The following is a 21,476-nucleotide window of genomic DNA, read 5'->3' as shown; positions in this document are numbered from 1 at the left end:
AATAGAAAGACTGAATTGGCATTAAGGTAGCTGGCAGAACTTTGCAAACCCTGCCCCCGCCCCCCGCCCCCAAATTAGGAAATATCACTCAAGACTAAGGATTGAGGAATAAAACACCTTCCAGTTCAAAACTGACAGCAGTGGTCTGGGAAAAAAAATGCTCATTTTCACTCTCCTTCACAAATCCAAACAAGTTTTCCAGGTGCAGGGCAAGGTAGTACATAGGTTCTGGGCTGAGAACAGGTAAATGCAAAAATCCTGAGCTCTGATTCCAAACATAGGTTCACTGAGGGAATTTAATTTGGAAGTTTCCTGGCTGTTAGCATAGAATATAGATGATATAGAGCTGAGTCATAAGGTTTTATAGCTAAAAGGAAGATGGTCTAGTGTGATGTACAAATTAAGGAAATGAAGCCTAAGAGTCATTTATCTACATTTTTGGAGGTAACTCACTTTAGAATTAACAGATATGAATATTTTACAGTAAAAATGTAATGAGTGCACAAAATCACAAAGATTTACTGGCAAATATTTTCACATCTTAATAAAATGGTGATGCGAAGATTGGTGTTTTTTTCCTAAAATTGTAGGTCTAATAGTTCACTATTAAGTGCTCGTCTACCCGCTTAAGGCTTTGTTCCTCCTTCTTAACCAGAAGTTATCAAAATTAACAGCTAAGGAGAACTTAAGAGTTCTTACCTTTTAAAACTGTTACAATCTGATTGCCTAGCATCGAACAAGCAAGCAGGTCAGGTCTCCAACAAGGGAAAAGAAATTAAATCTGAAGTCTCTGTATGGACAGGTCCTGGGGTCTGTGTAACTCACCATTACAGTCCACAGCAACTTGCAGTTCTGGCACAGAATAATGCTAAGTAGTTGTTGAATGAATGCTGCCAAACGGGAGGCTTGGGCCTCTGTTTTTGCATCCATACAATGTGAAGCTTCAGTCACATAAGTGCTAAGCTAGTGCCTACTTCATGGAAAATACTCTGCATTTTTGTCTTACTCATTTTCTACCACATCATGCCATCATCTCCTTCCATATTTATCAATGGCCCAAGACATTCTCCAGAGACTTTAGAGCGGTGGTTCTCAAAGCATTGTTCCTAGACCAGCAACATCAGTTTACTATGAGAACTGCAAATTCTCAGGCCCTGCCCCAGACCTACTGAATCAGTTAACTCTGGGGATGGGCCCAGCAGTCTATGTATTCAAAAGATCTCTAAGATGTCTGATGCTCCACCAAGTTTGAGATCCTCTGCTATAGAGAGAATGCAGACTGATCTGATGCTCAAATGTAGCAACTGACTTAGCCCAGTGACCAGCACAATTATTCCCTGGGCTCCTTTTAAAGGGTTTTGTTGCTTGGTTATTTTTTCCAAATTGTTATGTTTTACATTTCTTAAACACTAAAATCATATCAGATTTTTTTCTAGAAGTAGGAAACAGTATCAAATACAAGCAAATAATAATTCTAATAGACCTGACCTTTACATCATTTTCCACTGAAAATACCTAGTGGTCCATTGATAGTATATTATGTGTAATTATTTACAATAATTACTTTATTTAAAAATTATACTTATAAAAGTGTATTTTGGATATTTGATAAATGTTCATTCACTCTTCTTTCATAAATGTAAATATTTTATTTAAATATAAAATATTATTTCCCTATAGAATATTATTTAATACTTTTGACACTCCAAACTCTCTGCTATTTACTTTTTTTTCCAATTATTTTTATTGGGGTAAAATATTCATGACATAAAATTTATGATCTTAACCATTTTTAAATGTAAAATTCAGTAGTCTTAAATACATTCATAACATTGTACACCCATCACCATCATCCATCTCCAGAACTCTTATCATCTTTTAAAACTGAAACTATGCCACTAAATACTAACTCCTCATTCCCCTCTTCTCTCCAGTCCCTGGCTACCACCATTCCACTTTCTCTCTCAATGAATTTGACTACTCTGGGTATCTCATATAAGTGGAATTGTACAGTAATCTTCTTTTTGTAATTGGCTTGTTTAACTTAGTATAATGTCCTTCAGTTTCATCAGTATCATAGCATATGTCATAATATCCTTCCTTTTTTAAGGCTGAATAATATACTACATAATAAAATATCCATTTATCTTTTGATGAACACTTGGTTTGCTTTCATGTTTTAGCTATTGTGAATAATGCTACTATAAACATGGGTGTACAAATACTTCTTTGAAAACTTTTTTTCATTTCTTTTGGTTATATACCTAGAAGTGAAATTGCTGGATCACATGGTAATTCTATTTTTAATTTTTTGAGAAACGGTCATGCTGTTTCCATTTTACATTCCCATCAACATCATACGTGCCTGTCCCTTACTTTTTAATTTAATCCCAAATAACTAATTTGCTAGATGCCTTGGATATTCTAAGACTATCAGTGTTAGTACTCAGTCACTGCAAAGTTCAAATGGAGAATTTTGCTGCTTACCTAATTGTCTCTTGATTGTATCTGAAATCTCAAACATTATGGATGTGGGGAGTTTTACAGTGGTTTCATTAAGACCTGGAATAACAAGATGGACTGCAAGGAAACAGAAGTAAAGATAAGAGGAAGAAAATCATCATGACATAAAACAAAGCTCAGAGCATCATACTAGTAATTATGAACTTTAGCACTTATTTTGCTTAGTCAGCTTTAACCCAAACTTCAAAATGTTAGAAAAATATGATAGTACCTTTTAAACAGAATCTTTTTCATATTATGAACTGAATTGAAATTCTATGGCTTTTAATCCATGAACTCAAAAATTGTAAAATGGCTGCTTAATGTGATAAACAAAGACTACCATAATTCATTTCTTAAAAAGCAGTCCTATATGACAAAGTCTCCCTCGTGACTGCAATAGCGCTGTGGGGCAGGTAGGATAGATGCCACCATGTCCACTAGGCATGGGCTAGAGTTGCTTCTCTAACATGGTAGAAGTAGCATCACTAAGTTCTTAACCAGGATGTTAAACACTGAAAGGAAATGAATCAACGTCAATTCAACAGACCTGCTCACAGTGCAAAATTCTGTAAAGGATCCATTATCAAAAAAATAGCCCAACTTTTTTAATCTAGGTACAGATTTCAAGATACTCACGTAGTATCGTTCCTCCAATGGGAGTCTTATCCGGAGATTTAGTTGAAGCCCTGTGGGTAATGTTCTGAATCACTGTTGAAATATAAAAATACAATTGTGTGATGGAAAAAAATAGGAAGCAGTAAGAATCTAATAATGTGAAGACATCTACACTGAGGAAACCCGGACCTAACTTTTCAGTTTATAGAAAGAAACCCATTGGGCTGGCTACACAGCCAATGAAGGGACTAGGAAACACATTTTACCTTGATGCCTCTGCCTGTAAGTAAGGAAAGTCTATTACTCTATCATAAAGTGTTCCATTCCAATGAGCTGAAATTTTTTTCCCTCATTTACACTCCCTGCAGCCTACCTACATTAATGAACAAAATGAGACAACGACCTAATAAATAAAAAATTAGAAAATGTATATTCTCAAAGCAAAGCCATCTTTGGATGATTCTAATACTAATTGACCCTGTTTTGAGAGTATACTTGGAACATTGTGTTTTCTTAAAATGAAGAACTACCTTAAGGGCCCAATCCTCTCTACCAAGAAACTCTGAAAATAATAAAATGTGTCTGATAATTTGAAAAAACAGTCAAAACAAAAACAACTGGATGCTGAAATGAAATAAGACATTATAATTCTTGAAACCTGGATGTCTTTACTTTCCCTAAAGTGACCACTAAATCATAGCTTTCATTTCATTAATCAAAATATCCATTAATGACTTTCTTCATGTATGCTAACTTAACCCTGAACAAAGCCACACATATTTAACTGGCTTTTTACAATTAAGTATTTCTTACAATTGCTTTGTCCCTAGTTGCCCAACCAATGCAACTTGACAAGATTTGACTTATTGGTACAAGAATCAAAATACCTATTAACTTCTAACTTACTAGACCATACTGGTTTCTTTAAACTATTTCTGAAAAACAATAATCATACAAATAGAGAAAATACATGCTATGTTTAATTATTTCAGTTTAAAAGTTCTAAACACATATCCAGAGCAGGCTCATACAAATTACCTTGTTTGATGATTGTTATTGGGATCACCTTCCTTGGGATGTACGCTGGCTGAAGAGAGAGGAAGAGAGTCAGCTTCGGAGGTAGTGTTAACTTTTTTAAAATAATAAATCGAAGAACTGGAAGTAGCCTTTTTTGTCTTTAATGAAGTCACCATGACACTGATTTAACAGTTGCTTGAAAGATCTTTAGTACATATATATCTGATGCTATTTTATGGACTTGCTTGGTTTTCCCCATAAATGTCCAAAGATCTGACAGAAGCAGTTTCTTCAGAACTCTCTTTAGTTTATTTAGAAACTGCAATGGAGAGAAATAAATCCTCTGGACTGAATACTATAGTTTATTTTCACTTCATTTGAGACATGACCCAGCCAAATTCTTCTTTACATTCCTTCTCAAAAAGCAGTTACGCTTCATATTATCTTTTAAAACTAAACAACAGCAAATGTTTGAATGTACCCAGTTGCTACTGCTGCTACTATATATAACACAACCACAATGAGCTCCTGACACCAAGCATTTCCTTACCCAAGAAGGCAGAACTGGAAATCAAATCCAGTTATTTTTACTTCCAAAGACCACACTAGTTAACAACCATTCTGGACATATTTATGCTCAAAAGACCTCAGAATTAGAATGGTAGGTCCTAGAGAACTGTGAATTCTCCCCTCTCTCAAACTGCCTCAGATCAGATGTCCCACAGGAAGCTTTGATGTCGTAGAGCTACTTGAACTATGGGCAGGGTTAGTGTTAACTATAAAGTGGAGTCACTACTGGATGAAGTTGTGAGCCAAAGACGAGACAGCAAGGGAGAGACATAGAACAGGAGAAAAGAAGGGTAGCAAATATATAGAGAAGAATTAGGCTACATTAAAGAGACAAGCCTGACATTGATTTTTGATGTTTGATTTAACTTGATACATAATATAGATACTCTACATACCAGATCTGCTAATTCAGGATGTGCTGAATGAGACACTTATAACATAGTTGTGAGCAAGAGACTTGCTAGTATGTTGCCATTTTAATAAATGACATCCCTATAATAAAGAATGGCCACAATACCAAGATTACTGTTGGCAATTTTTCTTCTTGCATTAAAAGTTTATGTTTAAAAACCACCAAAAAAAAAGTTACCATTATCAGATTATTTTTTAAAAGACATATCTGTACCTGTTGACTCAGTGCTATGAACTGAATACTGTCCTCCCCCCAAATTCATATGTTGAAACTTAATCCTCAGCATGATGGTATTAGGAGGTGGGACATTTAGGAAGTGATTAGGTCATGAGGGTGAAACCCCCATAAATAGAATTAGTGCCCTTATAAAAGGCACCTTAGAGAGCTCCCTCCACCCTTCCACCGTGTGAGGATACATCCAGAAGATGCCTGGTTGTGAACCAGAAGGTGAGCTCTCATCGAACACTCAATCTGCTGGCACCTTGATCTTGCATTTCCCAAGCTCCAAAACTGTGAGAAATAAATGTTTATTGTTTAAGCCACCCAATCTATGGTATCTTTGTTATAGTAGCCCTGTGGATTAAAACACCCAGAATTTCCTCCTTAGCAACCTAGCCTAAGGAGTTAATCGAAGATATAAATAATCTTTTATTTATAAGGGTGTTTATTACCACATGTGAAACAACCTCATTTTCCAAAAGCAGAGGTTTTATTAAATAAATTATGGTTCGAATTTTTGATATCTATGTAATAAAGTAGAAAAATATGCACAATATTAATACAAAAGATATAAATTTATATCTACAGTGTAACCTAATTTTATAACAAATATGTATATACAAAAGACCAGATGGAATAGTTTTGGGGTTTTTTTTGAGAATTTTTATGAGTTTATTTGAGCCAAACTGGCGATAATGCCAGGAGCAAAATCTCAAATGCTCTCAGATCATAGTGTTTTTAACAGTAGATTTCTTATAAGCTGATATGAATTTTATTTTGTATACTTTTCTATATTTTCCAAATTCCTTACAAGGGTGAATTACATTTATAATTAGGATAAGTTATTTTAAACAACAGTCTGTTCGGCTGCTACACACGTTTTTGTACAGTATCACTTGTACGCTATTGGTAAAAAGATGATGTAAATACAATTTATACATGATTTTTTCCCAGTCAGGGGGAGGGGGAGAGTAGAATCGAAGTATAAACTTCATGAGGAAAGAAAAAAATTATCAGCTTTGCTGTTGCACTGTTAGCAGGATTTCCTTGTTATTATCATAAGAGAAATAAATATAAACAAATTTAAGTATTAGCACTTACACACAGGATTCTTCCCCAGAGAGGGACAGTCAGACGAATGGCACTGTCTCATGTGTTCACCTTACTTCCACCTGTCCAGCTCCAGTGAAAGGGTTGCCAGCACATGGCCTCCATCATTTCTGAGAATTTTAAATGCCTACTGTAGCAACCTTCAGCCACAAAGGAGCCACTTGCCAGAGGAGCCACACCATCTTTAGAGGTACTAATAACAGTTTTTATTAGAGCTGTGGCTACTGTTCTAAAAATTTTTGAATGCCTTGTCCTCTATTTGCCCTATGAGTCTGTCATTTAGTGCCCTTTTCGCTGAATGTGAAGTTTTTCAGAGACATGTCACATAAAAACAGAAACATCTATATGTTGTGTTGATTGCCTTTGAATTATATTATCCCAATTTTTATTTCCTTTGCTGTGATAATTTGTTTTAAATAAACAATTTTTTACAAGGAGAAATGGAAAATATACCACCTTTCACATTAACGGAACAAAATTTCTCTTCAAGTGTTTACTTGAGTATAGACCCTGTTCTATTAAGACGATGACAAGACTATATGAACAATATGTGCTGCTGAAAAAATAAATAAATCATTTAGCTGCAGAATCCAATTCTTTTTTAGACCTATAATTATTTTATTGCCCAATCAGCAACCCAAAGGTGCACGAAGACTGGACTGATGAGTAATTAGCAGGTCTGTAAGCAGGTCTTTAAAGGGCATCAGGAAAGTTCTTCTACCCAAAGTGTCTATGTTGAAGGCTCTAAAAATTGCAAGAAGACATCCATACTATGAATCTTTTCCCTGTGTCTTTTTATAAAATAAAAGTGTAGGGAAACATCTGTTATCTGGACTCATTGAGAAATAAAATACTGGGATAATTTCTAAGTTAACAATATTTAACCAGTTATAATCCAATTTTAATTGAACTGTTTTATGTACAATGTTTCTTTAAAAAGATACCAGTAACCTGTCCCAGACTTGCAGTTATAAACATCAATCAATATGTATAGGAGTCTCAGTGTAGCTAGTGTTGGGCCTGGGGGTGGGGAGCAAGGCTGTGAAAGTCCCACAAGCTGCTGCAGTTTCGCTGGTGTGGCCTCAACAGAATACTGCCATCTAAAGACACCATCCTTGGACCATTTTTTTCCCTTAGGCCATTTCCTTACTGACTGTTTTTTCTCTGCAGCTTGCTGATCCCCCATTCTGGCTACAAGCCTCCCTCACCACTTCCTTTCACAGCTCTTATTCCTCCCTTCATTCAGTAACTATTTTTTAAACGTTTACTGTATGGCAGGAAGAAATCAGATTTCCCTCCTGCCCTATAAAAGATGCATTAAATTTTTCTGAGTTTCAAGATATTCTGTCACTTAATAACACAGATTGTACTACATCTTGAGCAAGGTGACCGATTAAGGGAATTCACTTTTGAGGATGTTGTGACTGAGCATTTAGTCAGGGGATTCGATGGAGAGACTGATGCTGAAGTAGTAAAAGGCAATGCCCCTGAGGACCAATGCAGCTTGATTTTTTAGTCCTGATTTGGGAAGGCCTATGCTTATTGAAAAATAACCAAAGCAGCAGTCATTACACGGGATGAGAGATTTTGAATTCATTCTGCATTACCTTTCTCCTGATAGTATCTTGAAAATTAGCTTTAATAAAAGTAGTGATAACACCAGGATGCTACTCTTTGCAAGTTATTCCATTTCTTTACAAGTTTGTCCTTTGGTATTTTTGTGGTGTCAGAATATTTATTGTAGATTTAACTTTATGTTCAGGCCTTGAGATAAGGAGAAGCTGTCCATTTGGGGAATGACTCAGGGCTGCTCAAAATCAAATTTCAATGGCTCAAGAGCCAAACCACATGAGAAGAACTTGGGCATGTTACATTCTGGTTTTAATTCATTTGGGAATGTTCTAATCAAAGTTATGAAACATACTGATTCAATCCAACATCTGATTAAAAGTGAATCTAACATCCTACTTGCGAAAGTCTCCATATTTCTGGTAAGCTGGGGGAGGAATCAGATATACACCTTCGGTGATATCATTGGCCTAAATATAAATTTTTCAAGTTTTTGCTTAGGATAATGAATGCTAAGAATGTAAGGACACCTGATGTATTCATTATACACAACTCAGTGTGTGGGTGGGGGCCATATGGTATTTCTCGTCCCTATTTACTTCACTTGTCTGATAACTGTTACACTTTAAAAATTGGTACCATGCCTCATTTCGTCAGTAATAGACATGGCTTTTTAAAAAGATGGGTGGATCTCTGATGGGGGAAAAAAAAAAAAGAAGGGTGAAAATAGATGTAATATTTTAGGGGAACACTGATCCTAAGGAGATCTTGATTAATTAAATTTATATTTTAAAATCTGTTAATAAATGCTTTATACTTCAAAAATTGTTTAGTGAACTAGTTAGATAAGTTTTTTTTTTTTTTTTTAACATAGGGACAATATACTAAAATTAGGTCTTTTTAGCCATCTTTTAAAATTTTTTCTTTAATAAAACCTAACAGTAAGCATTAGTTTTCACCTTTATAAAAAGAGTGTTCTAGATTCTCAACATGGAAAAAAATAGCACAATTATAAAAATGTGCTTTTTCTTCCTCAATTACATGAATTTCAAGTGACATATACAGAAAGAATCATGCTTTTGTTTATGCATGTACCTTTTCTTTGACTTTTCTAGAGGTATAAACAGGAATGATATTGAAAGTATTTAACAATTAGTAGAGCAAAGTCACTAACGAAACAAAAGAGACCCCTGCTACATGTCCCCGGCACAAGCGTGCTGGGAGTTGCCAGCAGAACACGTGCTTAGAGACACGAATTACGATACACGATGTAACCATATGCTTAAGATGGGGGGTGTATCAACATTTACTTTTTTGTACTTAACTTTTACTGTAAGTGATTAAAATTGCATTATATCATTTCCTCAAGCCATACACATTAATACCAGGATCATTTGCTACTTTGGAGGAGCAATAAAACACTGTAATTAAAGTGTATGCTTTGAAGCTGAAAAAAATCAACATTAAATTCTTTGACGTAAATATTATTTATCTTTTAAAAACGGATAAAATTCAAACTGTTCCTCCCATTTCAAATATTTTGAGAAGGTGTTAAGGAGTCTTTTGAGAAGGTGTTAAGGAGTTTTTCCTGCATATAAGTTTTAGGTATACTTATGCATATCTGAATAAAAACACTTTTCAGTGCGCCTTTTCCTTACAATTCTGAAAGTAAAACATCTGGAATTAATTTAATATCTTTTGAAATACTGCCTTCTAAGATCAGTTTCAGAGAAGAGATGGGTGAATATTTGGATTGATACTGACTTTATTTGGATTAAAATATACCTCTAAATTATCGAAACAATTTTTCGAATCAATTCTGTGGCCACATAAGAGGGCCAAGGTGTCCCAAGTGGTTCCTTTTAAACTTTCCTATATTCCAGAGCCACCCAAGAGCACAGATGACAGTTTAAGAAACACTTTTTTTATGCTAGCCTGAAGGTAACAACAGAGAAAGCCTCACAATGAAGCCTTAAAATATCTTTTCAGTTAATTTGGGTTTTCCTTTGGAAATAACCAAGACTTTCAAACCGTAGCTCTTCAGAGCTGGCTGCGGGTATTCTGCCTCACAACTTGAAGTAATAAAATATCTAACTCTGTGTCAGAGATGCAGGAAGTTTCTTCCTGGCTTTTTTGGTCATAACTATTGTAATGTGAAAAAGAAATTAAGTCCTTAGGAGGAAAATGTCAATCACCTTTCCTAATCTTGCTGAGTAACTCACCAAATGAAATAGTTTGCCAAAAGTAATACAAATTACTGAGATATGATTGCTGAAAAGAAGGAATGAAAGAAATGACATCATTGAATCACATGTAAGATAAAGCATGACAGCCAAGAGTGTGGGAGATAAGAAATGCTTCCTAGGAAACCATTCACAACAATACTGAAGATTGTTACAGAAGAGAATGAAGAGCAACTCTATTCCCTGTGATTGGATTTAAGAGAAACAAAGCCAAAGGGATTTAGGGAGTGGCATAGATCAATACTTGGTACTGAGCCAATTGGTCAATAGTTTGGGAAAAAACATATAATCCAATCAATGTAGAACCTTACTACACATAACAGAGCAAAAGAAAACCCACATAGCTTACTACAAAAATTACTACAAAATCAAGCCACTTATCAAACTTTAAAAAGGAAAATATTTATGTGCTCTCTAGATAGAGAAGGGCTTCCTAAAATGTGCAATTGAAGATATGATAACACAAAAGACAAATAATTTGATTAAGCAAATATCAAGACTTGACTATTTCAAAAATTCTTATAAACAAAGATGATAACAAATGTTATATCATGTTTCTCAATCATATAACAAAGGGTTCCTGTTCTTTAATTTATAGACTTTAAACTCTTCAATAAAAAACAATAACACACCAAAAAACAGAGCTGAAAGTAAAGTTCATTAAATGGAAAATACAAATGGCTAATAAACAAGTGAATAAAGTATTGTTTTATAAGCAATTAGAGAAGTAGAAATTAAAAAAACATTTTACACCATTACATTAGTTGGAAATTTAGTGATGAAAATACATAATGTTGATAATCAGGGTAGTATAGCAAGATAACTCCAATATGTTGCTGGCAAGATTATAAATTTGTTACAACCTTTCTGAAAAGAAATTTGACCATATATATTAGGAAGTTTAAAAAAATGTTAAAAATATCTATTGTTAATTCTCATTCTAAGTATCTATTATAAGGAAACAATCAGAAATGTGAACAAAGACTTATGATCACAAATGTTCACCATATCACTTATAATTTAAAAAACATTAGAAGTAAATGCCTACAAAATGGAAACTGATTGGATAGGTGAACGTGTATTTAGACACATAATACACAGCAATTAAAATTATGTATATGAAGATCATTTAATGACATGAAATATGCTATGCCATATTTTGGCTAAGCAAAAAGAGTGGGATGTAAAATTACATATACAGCATGATTTTAATTTTATAGTGAAAACATGTTTAGAAATAAAAAATGTTCTTAAGTCTTAATAATAGATCATAAATGGTTTTATTCTGGTCATTATTTGACAGTGTTACAGGTAATTTTGTTAATATTTCTTTTTTGCATTTTTACACATTCTAAATCTTTAAGTATTAGATAATCAGAAAAAATCAAAACAGAAAGAAAGAAAAGAAGGTAGAAAGGTAAAAAAGAAAGAAAAGAAAAGAAAGGAAAGAAAGGAAAGAAAGGAAAGAAAGGAAAGAAAGGAAGAAAGGAAGAAAGGAAGAAAGAAAGAAAGAAAGAAAGAAAGAAAGAAAGAAAGAAAGAAAGAAAGAAAGAAAGAAAGAAAGAAAGAAAAGGAGGGAGGGAGGGACAGAGAGAATAAGATAAAATTTTGAGAAATAAAATAAAGAAGGTGCGGGGGGGAGGAAAAAAAGAAAAGGAAAAGAAAGAAAATGAATGAATGCATCCAGGCCTGAGAATTTACCTGCAATCTCCTTTCTTATGTTATGACTTGAAATACATCAAAATACTTTCCTGGACAATTATAATAATCTAATAATCTTGATTCGATAACAATTTCCCAATCTACATACTTTTTTTGCCTATTAAAACTATAGAAACATTGGCCTTAGCAAGATTAATTCTCAGTCAATTCTATTTCATCCAAACCCATTCTCTGTCACTGAAATAATTCTGTATTTTCTTTATTCCAGTGAGGTATGTACTTTTTTCCCCACAGGGCTACATGATCAATGGAGTATTCTGTGGACTACTTAATTAGACCTAAAAAGATATTCATCCATATACATCATGTACAAATTAAATAGAGCAAATTTGCAACCATGAATAGTCTTTTCATGTTCATTTGACTGTAGAATATTTCCCTGATTGAATACTTCCAATACCTAAGCACCAAAGTCAGAACCAAATTCCCCTCTTCTCACCAAAGTGCTTCCTCTACCTACTCAGTAACATAACGTCCTTCACTTTATAGCTGGGCATGTGATTTTAAATGCAAACATCTGTGTGATAGTTATAGCAATGGCTTCCATTTATAACAGGCAGCACATAACTGTTAGGATGCTTTCTGAGAACAGATTTCGAAAGGTGGAGGGAAAGAGAACAAGGGACTGAGTTTCTGAAGTGAGAGGGAAAAGGGTGTCTAGATGGGGGAAAACACCTGGCACATAAAATATAAAAACATTTACTGCACCGAATAGAGGCTGAGCTCATTAAAAAACCAAACCAGCTGCTTCATCATTTTAAACAGGGTTGGCTCCTTTAAGTAGGAAGTGATAGAAAATAGGGGAAAGATCTGAACAGTAGCATTATGAGTGGAGCATGTACCAATTTGCAATTCAAACATGTTATAGTAAAAAACAGTCCATAGGACAAAAGCTAATAAGCCTAATTTCAAAATATCTGGAATACTGAGGTACTAGAGTAACTATATTGAATAGCAGACTTTTAGGGCTTTAAACAAATTAGAGATGATCTTGTCTCATACTTCCACCTCTATTTTCTGAAACAGAAGCTAATTCCTAAAACGTTAAGTGCTTTACTAGACATCCCATAGCTAGTCAGTTAATCCAGTCTCAGTACCTTATAATAGGACTTATTTAAATAAAAGTGCAGTGCAGACACGATTGTTTTTGGCAAAAAAAAAAAAAAAAAAAAAAAAAACCAACAAAAAACCATTCTTGAAAATAACCTGATACATACCACTGTATGGACTTGGTCAGAAGTACTTTGAATTTTCCCATTTACTTTGTTTATGCCTGACAAAAACAAGAGAAAATAACATTATTTTTATTCTTCTTGTTCTTAAATCAATTTTTACTACTCACTCTGAGGACAACTACAAATCCTGCTCTAACTCGGGCGTATTATTTTATTTACTATCATTTCAAACACTGATTCCAATGAAGTCTGAATGAAGAGATAGCAGGAAGAAAGCCCAGGAACCCCGAAAGTCTTTTTATGTTCACTCTAGTGGCCCAGCTTTCCATCTGAACATTTTTACACATTATTGGTTTTTGGCTCAGTTGGTGTTCATAGGTCAGAGATTAATATAAAATACTACAATTGCCAATGAATTGTTATCAATGGAGTCATCAAATATTTTTTTCACTTTAAAAAATACACTCATAAAAAAAGATTCTGAAATATCAATACTCAATAAATTCTGTTCACTTTTTGTTTTCTCAAATACTACAGGATTGGAATTAACAAGTCATATTACACAATAATAAAAAAATTTCATAATTAGAGAAAAAAGGAAAAAAGTACAGAAAGCTTACTAAACAGTTCTAGGTACTTACTTCCAACAATAGTCTTGTGATTAAAAATCTTACTCCAAATTCCACCTTCTACATTATCTTTCACTCCAAATTCATAAACCGTATTGGGCTTTAGATTTTCTACAATTGTTTCAGTGGCTGGGCAGAGTTGAAAAATCCACTTCTTTTCCTTATCCTTTTCCCTATAGCGAATTGTATAAAATCTGTTGAACAGAAATATGACACTTTAAAATCACAGGGAGATTTAGAATTTTTTTTCAAGTTTCTTAATACCTCATAGATTCTCATCTACTCCAAAGGCTATAATTGATATTAGCTTCTATTCCAATTCTTTTAAAAATTTAAGAGAACATTAAAAATATCTTAACATGTGCTTAAATTTGAATTTCTAATTGCAAGGTAGGGGACTTTGCACTAGCACAGTTATGGTCTGACAGAATTCAGACCTCTCAGGTCTATTATTGTTACTTTGCAAAATGAAAGTTGGAAAACTCTGGGTATTCTTCCCCCCGCCACCTCCCCCCCTGTTACGTGCATAGAGGAACATAGATGGAATTTTGTTAATACTTAATGTCGTAGTTTTATAACTGTGAATTTAAGCCCTTCGAAACTCTGGGTATTCTTTTTTTTTTTTCCCCCTGTTACGTGCACAGAGGAACATAGATGTAATTTTGTAAATACTTAACGTTGTAGTTTTATAGCTGTGAATTTAAGCCCTTCGTCCCATGGAAGTTGCATTAGAGGTAATATCATTCAATTTTGCAAAAGAGAAACCTGAAACTCTAAGATGCAACCAGGACTGCATTTCAAGAGTGAAGTTTTTCTTATTATTAAAAAAATAAAAAATCAGGCTAACAGCCAAGCTGTTAGCCACATCAAACAATGTAAATTCAAGATCACTGTTACATATTTGCTTAGGGCTTCATGATATTCAGACATATACATAGCAAAATAATGATAATCTCCACCACTATTTTTTTTGTACTTTTATCACATACTAGGTTTTACTTATATTTTTGTTACAACATCTTAAGTGGTAAAAGTTATTAATCCCACTTTACAAATGTGCAAATGGAGTTTTGGAAAGATCATTTAACTTGCCCAATGTCACCCAGCTAATGACTTTTACTAGTGTCAATGGCAGAACCAGGAGACAAAAATTCCTCTGGCTCTGCTCTAAACGCCTCACTAAGTGAGACAGCAGATCAGGAAAGGGGATTTTATCACAACCACGTACAGTAATGAGAATGAATAAGGTAGGGCTACATGTATCAATATGGATAGACTTTACAAACAAAATACTGAATGAAAATAGCAAATTACAAAATGATGCATATAGTTTCATGTCATTTATATAAATATCAAAACACTTACACAAAATATGTTACTACATATTGTTCCTGGTGTTGTAAAAGGATAACAAATACTGGAAGGGTACAACACTTGTGATAGTGCTTTGGCTCCCAATAAGCAGGTAGGGAGATAAATGGGATTAAAGGTAAAGATAACATATAAACTTTATGTGCTTTTTATTTTTAAGTAGATATTTAAAATAAATAGGACAAAATAACAGCTGTCATGTATGATGATGGAAACATAGGGGTTTGTCATGCTATTTTAGGTTCTTTTTGTGTGTTAAATTTTCTTTCAAAAATTTAGTACCTCTCTTCTACTCCCTACCCTAGCAAAATTAGATGGACTAAGATTCAGGTCAATTGCTTGTATGCAAAGCTTTAAAAAAATTACTCATTTACTCATGCTAAAAATGTTTATTGTGCACTCTCTAAGTACCAGGCACAGTTCTTGATGATACAGAAAGAATTACCAAGAATCTCTGGAAACAAGGGCCAGGAATGGATGTAAAATTGATGAGCTCATTGCAAAATAAAAACTAGGGGCCATTTATTCAAAAATTATTAAGAAGTTGAAGACAGAGTAGAGTATTAAATCAAGCATGGGTCATTTTAAATGGGGGACCCTGTACAAATACACTGGTTGCATGCCCATGAAGTCAGCAGAGAGTGTTTACAGTTTAATAAGTACAGAGAGGGAGGGAATGTTTTTATACATTCAACTTATATTTTTACTAGTCACAAACTACTGTACTGCTTGAAATCATTCATTAGCTTGCTTCTTTCCAGTAAAAACTGCTCTCCAGACCCCAGTACCCCCTTTCCAAAGTAGCAAAAGACAGAATAAGTGAACGAGGCTGCTCCAGCCAAAATACTAACTGCTACTGAAAAGAAATGTTATAGTACACTAATCCTTTGTCTTGTGAATTAAAACATCAACAGCCATTTACAAACACATTTCTTGACAAGTATAATGCATGGGATTTTTGTTGTCGGTGTTTTTTCCCTGCCCTGGCTATGACAAAACTTTACTGACATGTGGAGATGCTGAAATCAGTCCAGAAGGGCTATCACAGTTATAAATCTCTAGTTTGGATACATTTCTGAAATCTGGAATTGCTTGCATGATCCAGGGGGCCCACTGCTAACAGAACTACCAAAGGCCAGGTTCCAAGATTCCCAATAAGCTTGATTTTATGTCATCTTCCTAGGAATAAAGTGATACAGAAATGTTCTGTCCTAAGAACTTACTCATATATTAAAAAAAATCCAGCCTGTACATTTTTTTGGTTTTGATCACAAAGCCTTTTAAATATCCTCTCTCGTACTAAGTTTCTCAGGAAAAATAAATGTATAGGCAGCCAGTCCTTCTCCTTTGCTTCGGTCAGCTTACCCTCATCAACACTGGCTTACTAGATGATTATATAATATATGTAAGGTCTAAATTATGGAAGAGATAGTAAACAAGACTACTTAGCTATAAAGTTTCCTTGTAAAAGCAAAATATGGGCCTTATGATAATAAAGTGCTATACAACCTAGCACACAGTAGGTACTCCATAAATATTGCTGGAATGAATAGAATGGATATTTAAGTGCTCATAGGGTCATTCTAAATTTAGAATACAATTGTTCTAAATGGCCAATTATTCAATAACCATAATATACTGATTTAAGCCATTAGGTCTACAATTATATTTTGCAATGTGTCAGTGCATAGAGTTTTACTTAGCAAAACTCATTGTTCCTATAGAATCAGTGCAAACTGAAGGAAAATATAATAAATGTTTACATTGTACATTTGCAGAGGGTATAAGATTTTTAAAATTTATTTCAGTTTATCCATATAATAAACTCAGAAACAAGCAGAGCAAGAATTACTATGAAAGAGAAAGAGAGGCTGGGAATTGTCTAAAGTCTGATAATCAGCGACAGAGTCAGGCAAATGGATAATATCTTTTGTGTTGTACTGGACTGCCATTCTACTGTGGTGCTTGGCAAAAGGAGATGAAAAAAGACGGGTAAAATGACCCAGAATACAAGAAGTTTACTCTTGTATTAGCATTATTTAAGGCTTTTTATCTTTTGTTTTATTGTGTATTCACCATAACATACCATCAGACTTCCCATTATTGTCTGAGAAAATCCAGGCTCAAACACCGATTCCATCTTTTTCTGTGGGTGTCTAAATTAAGGCACAAATGTATAGAGAGGCAATAAGTCTATTTAAAAAACACAGGTAGCAGCTTGTGAATGTCATCAGATCAGACCTCTGGGAAGCCTGATTCTAGCAATTTGGATTTTAAGAACAAGAACCTCTCATATCCTAATTAAATGGTAAGAAACTTTTGAGGGTAATGTTTGGTTCAATTGGCATTATTCTGTGCTTTGATTTCCCTGAAAGTCTCAATACTATCAATAATTGTTTTTATAACTTAAAGAAATCCATAGCTCCTCAAAATGTAGTAGACAAGGCAGGTAATGGTTTGACTTGGATATTTGTCAGCTGCAGATTAGCAGCAGGACTTCGGAGGAGTCTCTTTGCGCCCTTATTCGTCATTTTCTCAATTGCGAAAGGGGGATTGGACTACATAATCTTTGCAATTATTTCTGTTTCTAAAAATGTATTCTAGCTACATATCAGACTTCCTATTCTAATAAAATACAAAGGCAGAACACAGGATAGAAACCCCATAAACAAAATTTGTGAGGTAACTGCCAGTGAATTATATTAAGCAAAAAAATTAAAGAATGTCAAAATAAATTTAGTCCTTTCACAAACTAGCCTGGCTTAATGTACATGGTTGGCCATTTTATGGGGTTGCCATACTTTTTTCGGCAATGCTTTTATTTCTGTGCAATTAGCTACTATTATATTTCCTAAAACATCTATTTCACATATTCTTTGCACTCTTCACATTAAAGGACACTTCCTGACCCCTCTTTGTCAATGTTCTTACTACTTCTTGCCTTACTGAGACTATAACTGCTGATAGAAATTCTGCCCTCTCTCCCTTTCTCTCTCTCTTTGCCCCTATTTGATTCCAGGGTTCTTGCTTGTTTTGAAAAATAAGAGTCTTGGTAACTTTATTCCCTTTCCTTATTCCATCCTTTCTCCAGCCTCTCTTGATTCTTCAAGGACCTTTCTTTGAGTCTAAAAGATGTTTGAATATTTTCCATTCTATCAAAATAAAAATAAAACTGATGCTTGCTTTTTACCCCTGCCACTATCTTTTAACATAAAATTTCTTGAAGGCAATTCTCCATGAATTTCATATCTACCTTAAAATCTACTCATCTTCTTTCTCAAATCTGTTCCAATTTTCGTTGAGTTCAGATTTCTTCTGCTTTCAAGTTTAGTTTATGTTTCCCTGCATGATCCCTCTTGTCCTTGTCACTTCTCTATTCCTAAGTAGCACTGAAGGGCCCAGTTAAGGTCCTTATTATCTTTGGACTCTTGCGATAATTTTCAAGCTGGTCAACCATGTCCAAAATGTCTTACTCACCTACTGCTGGCTAGCTTAAACTCAACAAAGAAAGAAGTTTCTAGTGATTTTAGTGCTATCTTAAATGGAATAGTTTGTCTGAAATGGCCATTCTAACATAAGGTAAATAATATCAAAAACAGCAACACTAACAGCAAACACACAAGTACCATTTGAGTGCTCACTGCATGTCAGACACTATGTTAACATAGCCACATTTTACAGCATTATCTCATTTATTTCTGACAACCTTATTATATATTACTATTATTACCTTTATTGAAAACCAAGGTTTAAAGCATATAAGAAACCTGCCCAAGGCCACTTGTACCTTCAACATTCATGCTATGTTACCATCCCTGGAGATACTCACTGTGATCTCTAGATGGCAAATGTTATGGAGGAGGTTCAAGGGCTAAATGGACTGGCTAGATGATTTTTAAGGCTTGTTCTTGACATTCCTTTTGCTTATTATACATTTTTTGAGATCGACTATTTTAAAACATGATGACAGGTTCTTAATGAGATGGAAGATGAATGGGACACCATGCACAACTTCAAAATGAACTCACAATATAGTGAGAGAAGTAGATCTATATATGAATATAACTTAAAAAGGCAGGATGAAAGCAAAGAGTGCTGAGGGTGGCTAGGCATGGCATCTTGTAGCCTGAACTTGTAAACTGGCCAGGCTGCATTTTAAATCCCATCGCAGTATTGTGGTTTAAAGCAGGAGAGCCTACGCAGGTCCCTGGAAAGCAGAGTAGTCGAAACTCAAACCTCATGTCAGGAACATGGCTCATATATTCCTTGAGATAGATTCTTGGATAGAGTCTATGATTTTTTTTACCAGGAAGTGGGAAGCTGGTGGAGGTTCTTCAACAGGTGAATAAAGTTGAATAGTGATGAAGAAAGCTAGATTTATCAGCAGTGGAAGAATTAGAGAGAAACCAGAGAGAGGAATCTTAATATGCTGTAGTCCAGATTTGAAATAACAAAGGAATGAATCGTGAAAGGAATCAGAAAGATGGGAAAAAGAGGAACAGATCAAAGTTATATTTCAATGAAAGAACTGATGAGACTAAACTCCATATGAGATATAGGTGCCAAGGAAAGTGTAAATAAAAATCAAAACTGAATTTTTGAACTTGAAAAGAGGGAAGCTAAAGTAATAGAAAAGGAGTTATTTTATTAATGTAGAAAATGTAAATTTAGTATGAGTTGGAGGTTCTGACCACTATTATCTAGTCAATCTAATGACAATATTCCATGGGCAACTAAAATATAGTTTTAGAACTTTGGAAGTGGGTCAAGGTCAGAGGTTCAGTATTGGAAGTCATGTATACCTGTGCCATTCCTACTGTTCTCTGTACAACAGCAACATTGGCAATTCCTGGGAGCTTTTAGAAATGCTATGGAATCAGAATCTGCATTTTAACAAGGTCTCCCACATAATTTACATGCACATTAAAGTTTGACAAGCACTGTTCTACATTGAAGTGACAGTTAAAGATGGGACATAGGTGAAGTAAGAAGGACACACAGATGAGAGACCGAAGGATAGAACTCTGTTCCATATTTGGGAGGCAGGATAACAAGTAAGCAGAAAAGAGGGAAAAGAAGGTAAGAGGAAAATCTAAATAAAAATGTAAAATAAAGAGTTCAAAAATGGGAGTACAGCCAACAATTCCACAGAGAGGTTTAAAAGGATAAGAACTGAGAAAACTCTACTGGATTTAGCAATTTATTGATCACAGATAATCACAAAGAGAAGTTGCAATGCAATGGTAGAAAAGATGGAAGACACGCAAGGGAATAAAGACAGTATGGGTGGTATAGAAATCAGAAATGTGACAGCGGATCACTCCGAAAAGTTTTGGAACTAAGAAAAGATATTAAAAAGTAGCTTGGAAGATATAACAGGATCAGCAGAAGATTCTGTTTTCAGTAGGGAATGCTTGGTTGCAAGCAAAAGTCAGGGTGCCAATTGCAGCAAAGGGGTAATGCTAAAAGGATTATAGGATGTGGAAAGGATGTAATGATGAGCACTGCCTGAAATCAGAAATCTGTTTTTTGGAAAGAAGAGAGGGAGAGGTAAAAATAAATCTGGGATGAAGCAAGAGTAAGCTGATGGTGGATAGTCTAAATTTCCTCAGTGTTGCAGAAGCTAGGATGGATTGGAGTGGGAAAAGAGCCATGAAAAGTAGCCAGAACGCAATTCCTGGGATCCAGGGTAAGGTGAGTGTCTGCGTTGGAATCACTGATGTGGAAATGGAGAGGTAGAAGATAAAGAGACTGATATAGCTACTTCTCAAAGGCAAAACCCATATAACTTGGGGGCTCATTAGTTATAGGAGATGAAAGATTAAAAAAAATGGCTAATGTTTCAAATTATGTTTCAAATTATGGGAGAATTATGGTACTTCAGAAAGTAATGACAAGTGAGGTAATATTTCAAGAAAAAAGTATGAGTTCAATATTGTCATGTTAAGTTTCAAGTAATGGTAAGATATAAAAGTAAAAATGCTGACATTTCACTGTTCATTCATTCAACATATATTTACTGAAAGCCTACTATGCGTTCATCGCTAGCCCAGGGACTGGTGAGATAATGATGGTTAAGATACACATAGTTCCCATCCTCACGGAACTTAAAATTTTACTTGGCAAGACAAATGGGTAACAAGGCGTTGAGCTCAATCAAGTGAGAATATTTGCTTCTTAAAAACTTGGAGAGAAACAAAAAGTCAACAGCCTTCTCTGGACCAGTGAGAAAGGAGGGTCTTCATTCTATATCGAGAGCAAATAATTATAATATGAAAGTGTTAGAAAACATGAAAATGATATCTAAATGTATCACAAA

General features: G+C 34.5%; 1 protein-coding gene across 1 annotated transcript in view; it reads right to left on the bottom strand.

The window, feature by feature from the left end:
* ABI3BP (ABI family member 3 binding protein) overlaps window positions 1-21,476 on the bottom strand; it is a 237,092-nt gene that overhangs the window by 120,523 nt on the left and 95,093 nt on the right. Inside the window, 5 exon segments of the mRNA XM_023527700.1 lie at window positions 2,488-2,580; window positions 3,142-3,213; window positions 4,159-4,207; window positions 13,200-13,255; window positions 13,799-13,980. Of these exon segments, the coding sequence (XP_023383468.1) occupies window positions 2,488-2,580; window positions 3,142-3,213; window positions 4,159-4,207; window positions 13,200-13,255; window positions 13,799-13,980 (452 nt within the window).

This window comes from Pteropus vampyrus, unplaced genomic scaffold (genome assembly GCF_000151845.1).
Source record: "Pteropus vampyrus isolate Shadow unplaced genomic scaffold, Pvam_2.0 Scaffold1, whole genome shotgun sequence".
Classification (NCBI taxonomy): domain Eukaryota; kingdom Metazoa; phylum Chordata; class Mammalia; order Chiroptera; family Pteropodidae; genus Pteropus; species Pteropus vampyrus.
Note: the sequence above shows the minus strand (reverse complement) of the source record. Positions and strands in the feature narration are given on the sequence as shown.